The sequence below is a fragment of the Cherax quadricarinatus genome, chromosome 10, assembly GCF_038502225.1.
Source record: "Cherax quadricarinatus isolate ZL_2023a chromosome 10, ASM3850222v1, whole genome shotgun sequence".
Taxonomy (NCBI): domain Eukaryota; kingdom Metazoa; phylum Arthropoda; class Malacostraca; order Decapoda; family Parastacidae; genus Cherax; species Cherax quadricarinatus.
In genome coordinates this window covers 6,226,084-6,243,511 of record NC_091301.1, presented here as the reverse complement: position 1 = coordinate 6,243,511, position 17,428 = coordinate 6,226,084, and the positions used below count along the sequence as shown (strand labels likewise).

Sequence of the window (17,428 nt, the reverse complement as noted above, 5' to 3'; positions counted from 1 at the left end):
TCAGTAGCATGCAGATAACTGCTATTCTTCATTGGCATTAGCTGAGTATCCTTACTTGTGTGGTACCTTAAAAAAAAAAAAGAAAAAAAAAACTTGCTTTGACATTGGCTGTCTCCCTCCGAGGTAGGGAGGAAAAAAGAGGAAACACGTTCACCATCATTTATTCAAGCCCTGTCTTGCCAGAAGCATCCTGACATCACAGTTTAGATAACCTGAATTAAAACTTGGACCTGCCTCACATGGGCCAGTAGGCCTGTTGCAGCGTTTCTTGTTTCTTACGTTCTTAAAACATACCCACACATTTCCTTTCGAGTGCAGGCACTGTGCTTACCACCTTCAGGACTCAAGTCTGACTAACCAGTTTCCCTGAATTCCTTTGTGTTAATACTTAGCTCATGCGTCAATGGCACGTCAGTTCATAAAAACTGCTTGTATCATCTCTTTCCTTTCCAACATGCTCAAGCCCTTGTGGTTTAGCGCTTCTTTTTTATTATAATAATAATAATAATAATAATAAACTGTTGTCCAGAGGGCTGAGGAAGGGTTGTTGAGGTGGTTCGGACATGTAGAGAGAATGGAGCGAAACAGAATGACTTCAAGAGTGTATCAGTCTGTAGTGGAAGGAAGGCGGGGTAGGGGTCGGCCTAGGAAGGGTTGGAGGGAGGGGGTAAAGGAGGTTTTGTGTGTGAGGGGCTTGGACTTCCAGCAGGCATGCGTGAGCGTGTTTGATAGGAGTGAATGGAGACAAATGGTTTTTAATACTTGACGTGCTGTTGGAGTGTGAGCAAAGTAACATTTATGAAGGGATTCAGGGAAACCGGCAGGCCGGACTTGAGTCCTGGAGATGGGAAGTACAGTGCCTGCACTCTGAAGGAGGGGTGTTAATGTTGCAGTTTAAAAACTGTAGTGTAAAGCACCCTTCTGGCAAGACAGTGATGGAGTGAATGATGGTGAAAGTTTTTCTTTTTCGGGCCACCCTGCCTTGGTGGGAATCGGCCGGTGTGATAATAAAAAAAAAAAAATAAATAATAATAATAATCCAACATGCTCACACAAGCCTATCTGATGTCCAACCCAAGCAAGGGAAATATCTCTGCTAAAGAAAGTAGTCATGAAAGCACTGGAGGAAAAAATAGTTATCAGTAGTACAGTTACTTGGAGAAAAAAAAAAATTATCTACCAGTGAAGCAACAAACAAGGTGTAATCATCAGTGTTCCAAATGTCACAAGAAATTTTAAAGAAATACATTTCTTTGGTATACTGTATATACATAATTGATAATGTGACTGATTATGCCATCATCTGCAGCATAAGTGATGATCTGGTATGTGTAGAACTTCTCAAGCCTTATGACTTCTGCATGTTACCCTCGGAAGATTCAGTATCTTTTGCATAATTTGCCACTGAAAATATTTTATTTTGTTAAAAGTCACATAGGTAATAGCATAATTACAACTGATTATTTGTTAATTTTATTGATTTAAATATTTTTTATTTTTATTTAGCCATATTACTTAAAAACTTAACATGTATTTCAGCAAAGGAACACTATATTTTTGGGTTACCCTTAGTAATCTGAGAATCTGTATCAGTGTCATTTCCTCTAAAGTTTGATTACACAGATAAAGAAAACTGCGTATTGAAACAGAGTATATTGGCTGCCTGAAGTTCTATGTAAAAGCAAAAGTGGTACATCATTTACCACTTCTGACTAGGGAAATACATATGAAGCTGTCAGTTATAAAACTAGGGGCCTGGAAGTTTAATTGTCATCAGTATTTTAGTTTATTAATGTTTTGAGGAAACCAGGATTCTTAGGGTTAAAAATCTCAGGATTGCTTTATTCTGAAAATCCATAACCAATGGATTTTGTTGGATATAAACTTACCGTGTGATGTATAATTTATATTTTTCTGGCAACCCAAATGGATATTTTTTAATAAACTTAAGAGAGAGTTTAAAGGTGTTTACATATTAGATAACCGATAACCTTTTTACTATGCAGTGTAAAAAACAGTATTTGGGTCTGCATGCTTCATACAGTAGTTAAGAAACATGACCCTACTTTTGGTTTAACTATAATTGTTTTTAAAATAGTTCCAATTATTATTATAATCAAGGGAGAAGTGCTAAACCTATAGGATTTTACAGTGCCTTTGGGGGTAGGGGGGGGGTGGAAGGTATTCAGGCTTAATTCAAGGAACAGATTCAGTTCCCTAGATCACGAGCCCCTCACCAGCGTCAAGGAACCCTCCTTGAGGGGTTAAAATATTTCCAATAATTCTCGCACTTTACAGTTACGTATGTCCAATAGAGCATCTAGAATATGATTTATCTATACAAGTGAAGCTCCTTACAAATACTTTGCAAATCTGTAGACTGGACTACACAACTGTTGCTTTCTGATTGTGTGATCCAAGGCTGACTTGTATTCTCTCACCCTTGCTGTGTATCAGTGACAGGCCCATATCAGGTCTAGCACTTTTTATATACAGTATGCCGTGTAATAACAAGTCTCAGTAAGAGTGTTTGCAAAGAGCTACACAAGTGCTGACCTGAAATTTAACCTGTAAACGGTCCATGCAGATCTACGTTCACATGTGTAGTGCTACAAAAGTAGATCTACGTTTTTTTTACGTATTTTCAAATGTAACAACAAAAAAAGTAGATGAAAGTTTTTTTACACATTTTCAAATGTAAAAAACAAAAAGATCTACTTTTTTTACATACTTTCAAATGTTGAAAAAAGTATATATACTTTTGGACCGTTTACGGGTTAATTAAAAATTTCTTTAACAAAAACTGATGTTTCTGGAATTACAGGACAGTATAAACATCTTATGTGATTTTTAGAACAAACTTACTGTAAGTGATAGTAGTAGTGCTGGCCAAAGTAGAGGACATCAAACAAGATTGTTATTATTCCAAGGCCAAACTTGCTAAAGTCAGTAAATGTGGAGATCCAGTCATCTGTAATGCCAGTTTATTTATTAGCAGGATTTTTTTTTAAATAGCCTACAATGTACCATCTTTTCTCAGCCTTTTAAATGTTTATGATAAGATCTATATTCATATGGGAACCTGTTTATGATGCACCTAAGGAATGCCAGGGGCATTCCTTAGGTGCTGGGGAATCCAAGGAAGGGGAGAGCAAGTCCAATTCCTTGGATCAAATGCCCCTCACCAGCATCAAGGAATCTCCCTTGAGGGATTATTATGTGGATCTACAGTCACTCTTGACATGAACTTCCTCTCAGCTCCTTTTTTGCATCCTGGTCTGGAACAAGGCCATGGCAACTCCCAAAATCTTCAAGTAACCTTCTCCATCAAGATCCCACATGCTACTACTAATACTGTCCCATAACTCACCCAGTGGAAGCCACTAGTAACTTCTCTCACACTGTTATTGTGTCCTGGCTTATGTGCCTGCATAGCCTTCACTCTACTTTTTCATTTTTGTTCTGCTTATCAAAAAAACAAACTATTTCTGATCTCTCCAATGCCCTGATGCCCTCACCCTGGCTGCCCTCCTGTCAGAAAGTCCTGCTTTTAATGCATACTCTCTGACTTCTTAACTGAATGACTTCCAGCATCAGCTATGACTTATATTTCAAGGGAGGTTACTTGAGGTGGTGAGGGGTTCTTGATCTAAGAAATTGTATCTGACCTCCCCTTGAATCAGACTTGACTGCCTCTCCATTCCCTTGACACTATATGAGTTCTATGAGTTTAGCACTTTATTATTATTACCAGCCATGGAATGTAATGTGAATTAATGTTGAAGAAACTGAAGCTACCCTTCCCATCCTTAAATCAAACCTAAATATTTTACCTAATCTCCCAGGTGCTGCATGACCTCTACGGATTTAGCACTTCCCCATGATGATAATCAAATAAAGTATTTTTTCTCATTTTAAGAAGTTGTAGACAAATATTGTACTGTACTTACTACAGTTGTCAGCGAGAATAAACATCTGTGCTAGGGACATTACACCACCGAGGAAGTCCAGTGCTATACCTGTCATGCTGTAGCCCTTGGTGCTCTGATTCTTGTAGTTCACATACAGCTGTCAACACGAGGAAAATAGTAGTGTATAAGGAAGCCAAAATTCTGAAGTTTACTGTTTAGGCTCCAATAAAAAAAAATTGTAGAAAATAAATACTGTATGATTATAATGAGGTTCAAATTTAGGAACACAACTCACATTTAAAATTAATAAAAATATCAGAGTGATGCTGCACAATAGTAATAGACATAGCACTAAAGGTGGTGGAAATTAGCACAATACTCAGATGAATGCATGAAATGCCAGAGGGCAGCAACACAACACTGTTGCTAGTGAAGGGTTCTTGATTCAAGTAAATGGAGCTACCCCTCACCTTCCTTGGATGAGACCTGATTGCCTCTCATTTCCCAGACATTGTTTACTGGTTTAATGCTCCTCCATAAATGAAGTTATAATTTTGGACTTATATATTACTCCAACAGAAAATGCTTATGTTTGGACCCACCTGAGGAATGTAGTCTAGTAGGGAGAAGATAAGCTTGAAGTAGGACAAGAGGTAGACAACATCAAGCCACCAGATAGTGTGTACAGCGGCCATCAAGCAATTTACCGCCAGAGCCACCATTGCTGTAGTCATCAGTGTCAAACACTGCCATGACACCATCTGCCCTGCTGCACGCTACACCACATCAAATAACTATGGTTAAGTTGCAGCTTACTGGTAACCTGGTGTCTGTCTCAATACACAAATAACCCGCACATAGAAGAGAGGAGCTTACGAAGACGTTTCGGTCGGACTTTGACCATTTACAAAGTCACACTAATCAGAAGTGGAGCAGGACGGCTATGTATAGGCAGGGAGGAGGGGGAGGAGGAGGAGCAGGAGCAGGAGCAGGAGGAGCAGGAGCAGGAGGAGGAGGAGCAGCAGCAGCAGCAGCCGCCACCGCCACAGCCACCGCCGCAGCCGCCACCGCAGCCACCACCGCAGCCGCAGCAGCTGCCGCCACCGCAGCAGCAGCAGCAGCAGCCGCAGCAGCAGCCGCAGCAGCCGCAGCCGCAGCCGTCGCCGCCGGTCAAATATAAAGAAAGGGGAGCACTGCAAGGGAGCTAGGTGCCCACAGAGGGAGAGCAAGTGCACAGAGGTGGGGGGAAGGGGAAGTGATGAAATAAATAATGAAGGAACAGAAACACGCGACAGAAGAAAGACAAAAAAAAAAAGGGGGAAGAGGGAGAAGAAAAAATGAGGAATCAGGTTAAGTCACGGGTGTTCTGAAGTTTGGAGCATTTTACAATGTAGTGGGAGAGGAAGGCATCTACAGAGACAAAGCCAGGACTAAGATTCATACAAGGAAAGTTGTGTATTAGAGAGGATTCAACAAGACGGCGACTGTTAAAGTTGGAAGTAGGGAAGACAGTTTTAGCAGAAGACCAGTCTATAGGATGACTGTGATCTCTGACGTGACAGAAAAGAGCATTGTTAGTGTCGGCAAGCCTAACATTATTTTTGTGCTCCCTAAGTCTGTCAGAAAGAGATCGCCAGTTTCTCCAAAGTATTGAAGAGGACAGGAGCAAGAAATAGAGTAGACACCAGGAACATCTGTAGAGGGAGGAGAGGTATGAACGAGATTAGTGTGAAGAGTGTTAGTCTGGCGGAAAGTAAGCTTGATGTCTAAGGGACAGAGAGAATTGGTGTGATTAGAAAGACCGGAAATGTAGGGAAGGCAGAGGACAGAAGAGTTCCCAGGAGTAGAGAGTTTGGGAGAGAAGAAATTACGTTTAGTCCTGCTCCACTTCTGGTTAGTGTGACTTTGTAAATGGTCCAAGTCGGACCGAAACGTCATCGTAAGCTCCTCTCTTCTATGTGCGGGTTATTTGTGTATCGTTCCGGTCACGGTATTGTGCCTTTTTTGTTATTTATGGACCCCACACTTAAGCGTCATATTCTCTCCAACTTTTTTAATGTTCTTCCCTCTTTTAAACCTCTCTTTCGATCTTATGAGGCTGCTCTTATTGCTACCAGGCGTCGTAAGAATCAGCTTCGCATCCTACGTGACTGTTTTGCTGAACAAGTTCTGCCACCTTCTCCCATTTCCTGAAACCCAACCCTCTGGGCACTCCCTTTCCTGATCATGCCCGTCTCCTACTTCAATAGCTCATTCTTTCTACTAAGTCACAGGTTGAAGATGCCTTCTTTACTTTCCGTCAGCGTCAGCATGCTCTCTTTGCGGCTCTACCACAAGATCTCTGTAACCTTCTCTCTACCATTGCGTTTGACACTGCTCGCCTGAATACACAAATTCATTCTTCTAAACTACAGAATAAACTTCAACGTCTCATCTCAGCTAGCCCTTGGTCTAAATTCTCCCTCACTGACTGTGTTACTAACTTGTCTTCTGTCTCACTCTCTCAGTATGAGTTTGAACTTCTTGGTTTTGGCCTTTCCTTTGCCACTTCGCCTACCCCTCACACTGGTATTTCCCTGATTAGCTCTTTTGATTCCTTTCGTCAATATCGCTCCCGCAATCTTCCTGACTTGTCCACTTTTCATGGCGCTCTCCTTCCTGCTCTTGTTAGTCTGTTTTCTAAGAATCACCACCTTCCACGCCATTACCAACTTGCCCTTTCTTCTCTTAAATCTAACACTTACATTGTCATACTATCTTCTGACAAAGGTAATTCGGTAGTTATCCTTGATCGCGAGGATTACCTCCGTAAAGCTGATGTCTTGCTCTCTGACTCACATACCTACACTCCTCTCGTTTCCAACCCTCTTGATCGCATCAAGAGAACTTTCAACAAGAAACGAAGGACTCTCTCCGACCTCTGTCCTCCTGACTTTGACCTTGTTCAATAGTTTCGTGTCATCTGTCCCTCTCTTCCCTATTTCTAAGGCCTTCCCAAAACTCATAAACCTGATATTCCTCTTCGTCCTATCATATCCTCTAGAGGTTCTGTCTCTTATTCTCTTGCTTCTTGGTTGGCCAAAACCCTCACTCCCTTTCTTGGTACTTTTTCTCCTGCCCACCTCCGTCACTCTCAAGACTTCATTGAACGGGTTCGCTCTCTCCCAACCTGTAAGATGCTTAGTCTTGACGTTGAGTCCCTCTTCACAAATGTCCCTCTTGATGATGTCCTTGATTTCCTTAGAGAGAAGGCCCCTGAAGGGTTTCTACATCTCCCTATACCTATTGAAGTCTTTCTTGATCTTATCTGCCTCTGTGTGGACTCTAATTCCTTTTCCTTCCAAGGGAAATATTTTTCTCAAACCTTCGGTGTAGCTATGGGCTCTCCTCTCTCTCCTGTCCTTGCTAATCTTTACATGGAATACTTCGAGACTGTTCTTCTTCCTACCATCGATGTGCAACCTTCACTCTGGCTCCGCTATGTGGATGACATCTTTGCTCTGTGGCCTCATGACTCCAATCTCTTCCAACCTTTTCTTGAAGCTCTTAATAATCTTGCCCCTTCCATTAAGTTTAAAGCTGAATGGGAATCTAATTCCTTGCTTCCTTTCCTTGATGTCCATGTCCACTGCTCAGATACAGGTTTTTCCTTTTCCGTTTACCGAAAACCTATGCACAGTGGCATGTACATTCACTACTTTTCCTATCTTGCTTTCCCTGTCAAGAAAAATGTTCTTATCTCCCTCTTTCTCTGTTCCCTCCGCATCTGTGATCCTCAGTTCCTTCCAGCAGAAATTTCCACTCTTCATAATTCGTTTTCCCGTCTTGGCTACCCTTCCCATTTCATAGACTCTGCCTTCTCACGAGCTAAACGCAATTTCTTCTCTCCCAAACTCTCTACTCCTGGGAACTCTTCTGTCCTCTGCCTTCCCTACATTTCTGGTCTTTCTAACCTCACCAATTCTCTCCATCCCTTAGACATCAAGCTTACTTTCCGCCAGACTAACACTTCGCACTAATCTCGTTCATACCTCTCCTCCCTCTACAGATGTTCCTGGTGTCTACTCTATTTCTTGCTCCTGTCCTCTTCAATACTTTGGAGAAACTGGCCGATCTCTTTCTGACAGACTTAGGGAGCACAAAAATAGTGTTAGGCTTGCCGACACTAACAATGCTCTTTTCTGTCACGTCAGAGATCACAGCCATCCTATTGACTGGTCTTCTGCTAAAACTGTCTTCCCTACTTCCAACTTTAACAGTTGCTGTTTTGTTGAATCCTCTCTAATACACAACTTTCCTTGTATGAATCTTAGTCCTGGCTTTGTCTCTGTAGATGCCTTCCTCTCCTACTACATTGTAAAATGCTCCAAACTTCAGAACACCCGTGACTTATTCTGATTCCTCATTTTTTCTTCTCCCTCTTCCCCCCTTTTTTTTTTTTTTTGTCCTTCTTCTGTTGCGTGTTTCTGTTCCTTCATTATTTATTTCATCACTTCCCCTTCCCCCCACCTCTGTGCACTTGCTCTCCCTCTGTGGGCACCTAGCTCCCTTGCAGTGCTCCCCTTTCTTTATATTTGACTGGCTCCTCCTCCTTAGTTCCCCACTACTACCACTACCACTACTACTACTACTACTACTACTACTACTACTACTACTACTAGTACTACTAGTACTACAAGTACTAGTACTAGTACTACTAGTACTAGTACTACTAGTACTAGTAGTACTACTCTTCTATGTGTGGGTTATTTGTGTATCGTTCAAGTCATGGTATTGTGCCTTTTTTTGTTATTTGTGTCTGTCTCAAGCTTACCAAGAACTTCACACCACCCTTACTAACTACCTCTTGTTATACTCTCCACCCTCGCTGGTCTTTGATCAAGCATATTATTAAACCCTTAGCATACCCTACCCTGCAGCACTGTATGACCCGTGTGGGTTTAGTGCTTAGCTATGAATACAACAGTTGTCAAGCTTATCGAGTGGAGGAACAAACCTTAGCTGAAGAAACACAAAGCCCCAAGTTTACACTATACCCAGGCAAATGCACAAACAACTAATAATAATAATAATAATAATAATAATAATAATAATAATAATAATAATAATAATAATAATAATAATAATAATAATATCTTTATTTACTACAAGTACATGTACAAAGTATACAGTCCTAGCTGACAACAATGACATACTACTATATAGAAAGTCCCTTGTTATGCTCCGCATTTCGGTACATTTCGGGCAAATTAGGTCAGTGTCCCAGGATGCGACCCACACCAGTCAACTAACACCCAGGTACCCATTTTACTGATGGGGAACATAGACAACAGGTGGAAAGAAACACGTCCAATGTTTCTACTCTGGCTGGGAAGGAGAGGCAGCAAGGACTGGTTAATTGTTTAAAGCTTAATGACTACATGAAGGTCATGAACACTGCATGTCACCACCAATAAAGAATACTTTAATCCTGAAAATAAGAGTTAAAGTAAACTCTCAGTGAATATACACTGAGAAACATATGCTTCTGTGTAGGACTAGGAGCTGCCACACCCTTGGGTGAAACCTGATAACCTCTTACTCTCCAGACACTATGACTTATCTGTATGACCCTTGTGGGTTTAGCACTTAGTTCTGATTGAAATAATTATGTATGACTTACAGGTTAATGCTTCACTGCGAGGATGATGATCATAACTACTATATCACATCTATGAAATTTGGCCTGTGTAACAAGGTTAGGAGTAATAAAGGCTGCTATCTGCATATTTCCACATGTCAACTCTTGCCACTGTCTACCTACCAAGTCAAAGATGTTGTGCTTATTGTATGATTAAGAGCTCGTGAAGGCCTCTCGATTTAAAAAAAAATAGAGCTACTCATTACTTAGATCAAACCTGATTACCTCCCATTCCCCAGGTGCTAAATGACCCTAATGGGTTTAGTATTTCTCCATGAATACTCTGTAGTACTAACAATCAATACAACATCACCATGTTATTAAAACACCTCCACCACTCATCACTACACTACAGCAAAACTCATCATTACGTACCTTATATATAAAACACTGTATAATTACTACCAGTTGAGCACATAGAGAGTAGGCAGCAAAACACACATCATTAAGTCTGACATGGTTCACCTGCCTGGGGTACCGCTTCATGAACTCTTCCTGGAACCACGTACAACATACCATATAGTTTCTGCATAGTCCTACCATTTTAAATTAAATTCCAATTTAATATATAAACATCTTTGAGTCATTTACTAATTAACAGCTAAATGGATCATCATGGGACAAATACCCATGTCAGGACACAGTTGTTTCTTTAACAAAACACAACAGTCATAGACAGACCTTCCTAATCAGTGTCAGTTTACCACTTTGGTTAGTTATTATTATTATAATCAAAAAGAAGTGCTAAGCCACAAGGGCTATACAGCGCTGCAGGGTAGGGAAGGAAGCGAGGGTATTGGGCGGTAGAAGGGGGTAGGGATGATCAGTAGGTTACAGAAAACAGCAGGGCAGGGGATAGTGTGGGGGTAGAGGGCAGCAAGAGATTGAGGTAGAAAGGGCTGAAGGTATCATCAGAGTTTGTGAAGTAAGTCAGTTGTTACTTCACAAACTCTGAAGTAAGTCAGTTGTTGTCAAAAAGTCAATGAGAGAGTCCGGATGAAAAGTGGGTCCATCAGCGAGAAGGGAAGGTAAAGAGAGAGCAGCGGAGCGAAGACGACGTTGGAGGTATATTCTGCGTGCTCGTTGATAAAGTGGGCAGTCTAATAGAATGTGGCTAACCGATAATGGAACCTGACAATTCTCACAGAGAGGAGCAGGGCGCCTCTCCATGAGATAACCATGAGTAAGACGAGTATGGCCTATGCGAAGACGGGAGAGAGTAGTCTCCCAACCTCGACACTAGTGACAAGAAGAAGGCCAGTAATGTACGTATACTCGGTTTAATAGATTGAAGTTTGTTACTGAGCAGAGTAGATCAACGTTGTTGCCAACGGGTGTGAAGGTGGGTAGCTAATGCAGCAAAATAGTCCGTAAATGGAACACCTCTATATGAAACTGGTAGGTCATGTACTGCTGACCGCGCAGCAGTGTCTGCCTGTTCATTGCCCTGTACGTCAACATGACCAGGGACCCAACAAAAAACAATATCTTTATGCTTGGAAGAGATGCGGCATAGCCAAAGTTGGATACGGAGGACTAAGGGGTGAGGTGTATCAAATTTCTGTATAGCCTGTAAAGCACTAAGGGAGTCTGAGACAACCACAAATGATGACATAGACATAGATGCAATACGGATAAGTGCTGCAAGAATGGCATACAATTCAGCAGTCAAGATACTAGCCGAAGATAGTAAATGCCCTCGTACGACGCTGTCCGGAAACACTGCTGCGAATCCTACTCCGTCAGAAGACTTAGAGCCATCTGTGTACACTGCAATGGCATGAGAGCGAGAGTGGAAGTGGTCAAAAAAAGAGAGCGGGAAGCTACCGTAGACAGTTGGGCTTTCGAGCAAGGGAGTGAGAAAGAACAGACTCGAACAGCTGGACCTTCCCAGGGGGGTAGGGAAAAGTGAGATGCTACATGAACATAGAAAGGTGGTAACTGAAGAGAAGACAAGAGCAAATGTAGGCGAAGGGAGAAGGGACGGAGCAAACAGGGGCGCCAAACAAATAATGTCTACTAATATCGGTGACCATTCTATAAATGGAAGGATTGCAGAGATCATGAGAGCGTACATAGTAGCGAAGGTAATGGGCATCATGGCGATCGGATAAGGATGGAACGTTTGCTTCTGCATAGATGCTCTCAACAGGGGAAGAGCGAAAAGCACCAAGGCATAAACGTAATCCTTGGTGATGAATGGGGTTAAGGCTAGAGAGAGTAGCAGGAGAGGCCGCTGAATAGATCTGGTCATCATAATCAAGTTTCGATAAAATGAGGGCAGAATGTAGGTGAAGGAGAGTTCGACAATCAGCTCCCCATGAAAGATGAGCAAGGGTTTTAAGAAGGTTCAACCAGCTGTGACAAGTTGCCTTCAGAGAGGTAATGTGAGGTTTCCAGGATAACCTACAGTCAAAGAGGAGGCCTAGAAACTTGACTGTATCACGTTCAGGGATACGGGAGCCATAGAGGTACAAAGGATGATCGGAGATGACAGAGCGTCTAGTGAAAGTAATTTGGTGAGTTTTGGTACTGGAAAATTTAAACCAATGTGTGGTGGCCCAATTGGAAACACAGTCGACCACATGTTGGAGAGAAACTGTAATGAGGTGACAGTCAGCGCCTGCACATGCAATAGCAAAGTCATCAACATAGAGTGATGACCAAATATTTGATGGAAGACTAGAGGCCAAATCATTTATAGCAAGGAGAAAAATTCTTGTGCTTAGAACACATTCCTGGGGGACACCTTCAGCTTGGATAAAGTCCAGAAAAGCCTCTAACTGAATGCCACGGGAATCACAGTGAGACCCTCCCCCAGAGGAAATGATGGGCATTAAAATCGCCAAGTAACAGAAGTGGTGGCGGTAATGACGAAACAAGAAAGGCAATATCTGGGATAGATAATGCCCGAGAAGGAGAGAGATACAAAGAACAGAGTGTATACCACCTATGCAAGTGGATACAGGCTGCTGTGTAATGCAGCGAAGTACGAACAAATAGCTGATGGTATGGAATATCAGTGCGTAGAAGAAAGGCACTTTCATTAAAGGTCCCATCAGGAAAAGGATCTGAAGAATACAATAAATTATAGCCTGAGATAGGATAGATAACGGCAGAGTGTAATTTTGGCTCCTGTAGGCAAACACCAACAGGGGAAAACTGGGAAAGCAACATCTGAAGCTCACCCCGATTACCCCTGAGGCCGTGAATATTCCACTGTAAATAGGTCATGATTGGCAACGATAAAGATACCTGAAATCCACAGGTAAGGGTACCTACGGACTAGAGGGGTTAGAAAAGTCCACATGCGGTGGCAAAGGAAAATGTTCAAGTAGCGAAGGAGCGGTGCATTGTGAAGAAAGGAGTTGCGCAGATGGAGAAGAGGAAAGAGAAAGAACAGAGGGTGGATCAGTGTCCGTTGATGGTTTGGTCTCTGCAATATATTCAGAGATTGCTTCAAGTGTTTCGGAGTTCAGAGACGTCGTATGGGAGACAATATTGGAGATGGAAGGAGGAGGAGTTTGAGTAAAGATCAGAGCTGTAATGGACTGTACCAAGGTAGGGGGGGGGAGAAGGGTGGAGGGAACTGGAGAAGCGTGGGAGGGGACAGAAGAGGCAGAAACCTGGGAGGTGGCAGAAGAGGAAGAAACTTGGGAGAGGACAGGGGAGGACGGCACAGTACGAGGAGGAGGATGAACCTCCACACTTGTAACAGAGCCAGTGAAAGGGGAAGACCCAGGTACAGAGACCGGGAAGGTAAAATGTGGAGGTAGATGAAGGGAAGGAGGGGTTAAAGGAGATTTTTTGGGCCTCTGAGAAGTAGAGGGACGATTGGGAGGAGGTGTCATACGAGGCCTTGTCGATACCGGGGTTTGTGAGGGAGGACATGAAGAAGTGAGGACAGACTGAGGAGTTGAAGTAGGGATGTCTGAGCCCAGGACAGCAAAAGAATTAGATACAGGAGTGACTATGGGACTGGCAACCGCAGAGGAGGCTGCAGAAGATGTGACCCCAGAAGTGGAGGGATGCTTTGAAACACGAGAATAAGAAACACGGGGCAGTCTTCCTTGGAGGCGGAGATGAGAAACCGCCATAGTATAAGGGAGACCTTGTGCCTCTTTGAGGCAACGAATTTCCCGCTCATTTAAGTAGACTTGGCAACGGCGAGAGTACGAAGGGTGAGCCTCATGACAATTAAGCAAGAGGGAGTTCGACTGCAAGACGTATTAGAATGGTCATCGGCACCACAGACTGGGCATTCGGCTATAGATCTGCAATATTTTGCTGGGTGGCCAAATCGCCAGCAATTCCTACACTGTTGTGGTGTAGGGATCACCTTCCGAACTTGTAACCGATGTCCTGCTACATAAACAGAGGATGGGAGTTCACGGCTGTCAAAAGTTAAACGAGCCACATTGCAGGGGTATCGTCTTCACCCGCGGGCAGGAAGAACGTAAGTGTCTACCTTGATAATTAGGAGATCTTGGAGTTCCAGCTGTTCGAGAATGTCAGTGCCACATGTCTGGAAATTCTGTTGGACTATGGCATGGGGCAGAATAACAGTACCACTATAAGAATTGAGGGAATGATGTTTTTCGATAGTGATAGGAATAGTATCGATATGTGAAAGAAGAGAAAGATCATGAGCTTGGGTAGAATTCTGGACTGTGATGATGCGCGAACCACTCTTAAGAGCATGAAAGGAAATATCTCTACCAACGTGGTGAGAAGCGCTTTGCCAATACTATGGTCGGAAAAATAGGCAGTAGAAGAAGTCGGTTTTAATGTAAAGAATTTAGTCCATTGTGTGGTCTGAAACTGAGTGTGGAGAGGGAGTGCATGACGTGTTGGTCTTTTCTGAGTAGAATGGGAAGGTAACGAAGTAACATCATTAGGAGATTGTCGTTGATGTTTAGAAGTGGGACCAGAGTCGGTCCGACGTGGGACGGGCTGGCGATTCGAAAATTGCCACACCGTAGAGGGAGAAGCTGGAAGCATAATCAAAGGAGAGCGGAGGTCAGACAAATCGAAGGAGTCAGTGGAAGCCCCAGTACCTGAAGCGGGTGAGGAAACAGCACCAGCAAGAGGTACAGGAGCCTTAGGAATGTTCGAAGAGTGGCCAAAAGACGAGGCGAGGTCAGAACGGGGTGTGGTAACAATAAGAGGCCAGGGGGTAGTGGGGTCATGGATTGGGTACTCCATGGTTAGGTTACTTCTTTCTTTTTGTTTTTAAGAAAAAAAAAGAAAGAGGAAAAGAAAGTAAAAATAAAAAAAGAATAAAAAAAGGGGGAACCTGGGAGGGATAGTTCCTAGGAGGAATGAAAGGGCCAGAAATCTCCCTCCGCGCCCAAGAGGACCTCAGCACCGCAAGTAGCGCAGATGCAGCATGGAACCCGTGCCATACCCTACCCATCATGCCAGTAAACCAGCAATCCGGGATAGCAATCTCACATCTGCCGAGCTACCTCGGTGGACAAAAGAGAGGGCGGCCGGATATCTGCCACAAAGCATACCTCCTTCGGCCACCACCCCCGGAATTCAAAAGGTGGCTTCCAGAGATATACCCGTCGCCCGAAAGACACCCAAAGCCACCCTCCGGGATACCGGAGAGGGATCGAGACATCCCCAGGCAATCCAGATTCCACGGCAAACTATGCCACCGCCAAGAACCTCAACAGAATGGGATGGACCCCGGTACCCTTTCTCCTACCTAGAAACTAGCGCGCCTGTGGGAAAAACCCCAAAGGTCAAAGAGAGGAAGGGAAAAAGGGAGGGGTGGGGAGGAGGAGGAAAGAAAAGAAAAGGGAGGATAGGGATGATGGGATAGGGAAGGGGGAATTGGGAGGTAATTAGGTTCGGTCTGAGGAAGGAGACCGACAGGTCTAATTCCTCAGACCAAGAGCCTCTTCACCACGCCAAGGAGCCCCCCTTGAAGAGGCACTTTGGTTAAGAATGTCAAATGTATGACTGACACTGGATTAAATACTACATGATTATATGACTGTTTTACAATCAGCAGGGTGGGTCTCATTTTTGTCCGCATTTCGAAAGTTCTATTGCCTTCATTATTGCATATTTTGCCATTGTAATTATGAATGGTTACATATTGTTTGCAAACAACAATTCACCTTGCTTTATTAAACTAAAAAAACTTTCTCTCTCTCTCTCTCTCTCTTTCTCGCTCTCCTAGTTTTTTGTGAATGAGACTGTAAAAGTACATCCATAAGTAAAGAGCTTTTTCTATGAAGGCTCCTACAAGCTTTTAAATTTTGGATGCATTTTTCAGTCACATCTACAAAAAACTGCACTAGATAGGAGGAGCTTAAGTGCTGTCTGTAATATGCAACAAAAAATTATCCTGAAATCACTTGTAAGAAATCAATGTTTTTTTTTATGTTTCAAGGCAACAGTTTTAGAAAAAAGTACGTGGTTGCCATTGAGGGGAAAGTGAGGCTTTTGATGCAAGGAAATGGACCAGTCCTCCCCTTCCTTGGACTGGACCCAATTGCCTCCCATTCCCCAGATACTATAACCCCTACAGGTTTAGTGCTTCCCCATGACAATCACACAGGGAAGAAAGTCATCACAGAATCCGACTAAGTGTCCTGGAGTAGGTTAGTGGGTGCTTGACCACTGAATGTTTCATTATCTGATAAGCAAAACACTCAACCGTCAATTTTTTTTATGTGACTGAACTTGACGTGCCTAGTGCATGATTAGGGGTTCACTGCCTCTAGGGCAAGGGGTGGGGGGATGGGGGTAAAGCACTCTAGATGCAAATGTGTATGTGAGGGAAAAGTTCAATAGATAGGAGTAGAGATATAGTAACGATAGTTTCATTACCGACTACTAGTTAAGGTAGGGTGAGTCACGCTCCCGTTTTTCCCGCCTTTTCTCCCTCACCCCTAAAGTGATAGTTTGATTGCCGGCTGCTTGTTAACGTAGGGTCAGTCTAGCTCCCGCTATCCCTTCCCCTCCCTTCCCCCCCCCCTCGAAAGGTGACGTGTGGGGCTCTGGTCAAACAGTAAATCACTCGACTCACAGCTCCCAACACTACTGTAAGTACATGCCTGCCTTGTATTCTAGTGGATTTATTGGTTAAAAGCTTCACTTTTGACCAATAATAAACTTAGTCCTTTCAGCCTTGCTCTATGTTGGGTGTTGTAATAATCACCACATCTTTTGAGTAATATACACTGCCATGGAGAGTGATTATTTAAGCAGTGGGTAACCTGTCTATCTTTCTAGCTTGGATGTCAGAGAGGGTCACCTGGCAATCAACGAGCAGAAAAGGACTAATGTCCAGGGACTTCTCCATTTTGTATTTAAGTACCTGTGCACCTGTATGAAAGTGCAAGACATAACCCACATCATTGCTGTGGTAAAGAACCTGCTTTCCTGTCATCGGGATATTATACTCACGGCAATAGTCTGTGAAGATCTAGCCAATAGTGGTCAACTCCTGCGACCCCCCCCCCATAAGCAACGGCTACGATTTCAACAACAGTGTCACCAACACCAGACACCCACATTTTATATACATTTAAATTAGCGTTGAATTCGATTATTTATATTTTTCATTTTCTTTAAAAATAGGATCAATATTTCATAGTGTTTTACACTTTATATTTTCTATATAATAAAGTGTTTGTTTTTCTATTCACTAATTTTCCTGAGGAGGAGCCAGCCTGAGTAATACTGACTGAAGTTGTTAAAAGGCTGAAGAAGCCTTCAGCGGCAAACCGACTGGGAAAAAATTGTCAACGGTCTTAATGCTCACACCCCACTTGTCCGGGCATGGAGGGACATAAGTAGAATTAAGGGTAACCGAACT

At 43.0% G+C, this 17,428-nt stretch overlaps 1 protein-coding gene across 1 annotated transcript in view; it reads right to left on the bottom strand.

The window, feature by feature from the left end:
- Nucleotides 1-1,015: 1,015 nt before the first annotated feature.
- The window catches only part of LOC128687929 (cystinosin homolog), a 32,418-nt gene continuing 16,005 nt past the window's right edge, over nucleotides 1,016-17,428 (bottom strand). The window contains exons 4-8 of the mRNA XM_070083578.1: nucleotides 9,967-10,086; nucleotides 4,514-4,687; nucleotides 3,951-4,068; nucleotides 2,866-2,971; nucleotides 1,016-1,404 (exon numbers count right to left, since the gene is read on the bottom strand). Coding sequence (XP_069939679.1) covers nucleotides 1,380-1,404; nucleotides 2,866-2,971; nucleotides 3,951-4,068; nucleotides 4,514-4,687; nucleotides 9,967-10,086 — 543 coding nt within the window. The 3' untranslated portion in view covers nucleotides 1,016-1,379. The remainder of the gene's footprint in view (nucleotides 1,405-2,865; nucleotides 2,972-3,950; nucleotides 4,069-4,513; nucleotides 4,688-9,966; nucleotides 10,087-17,428) is intronic.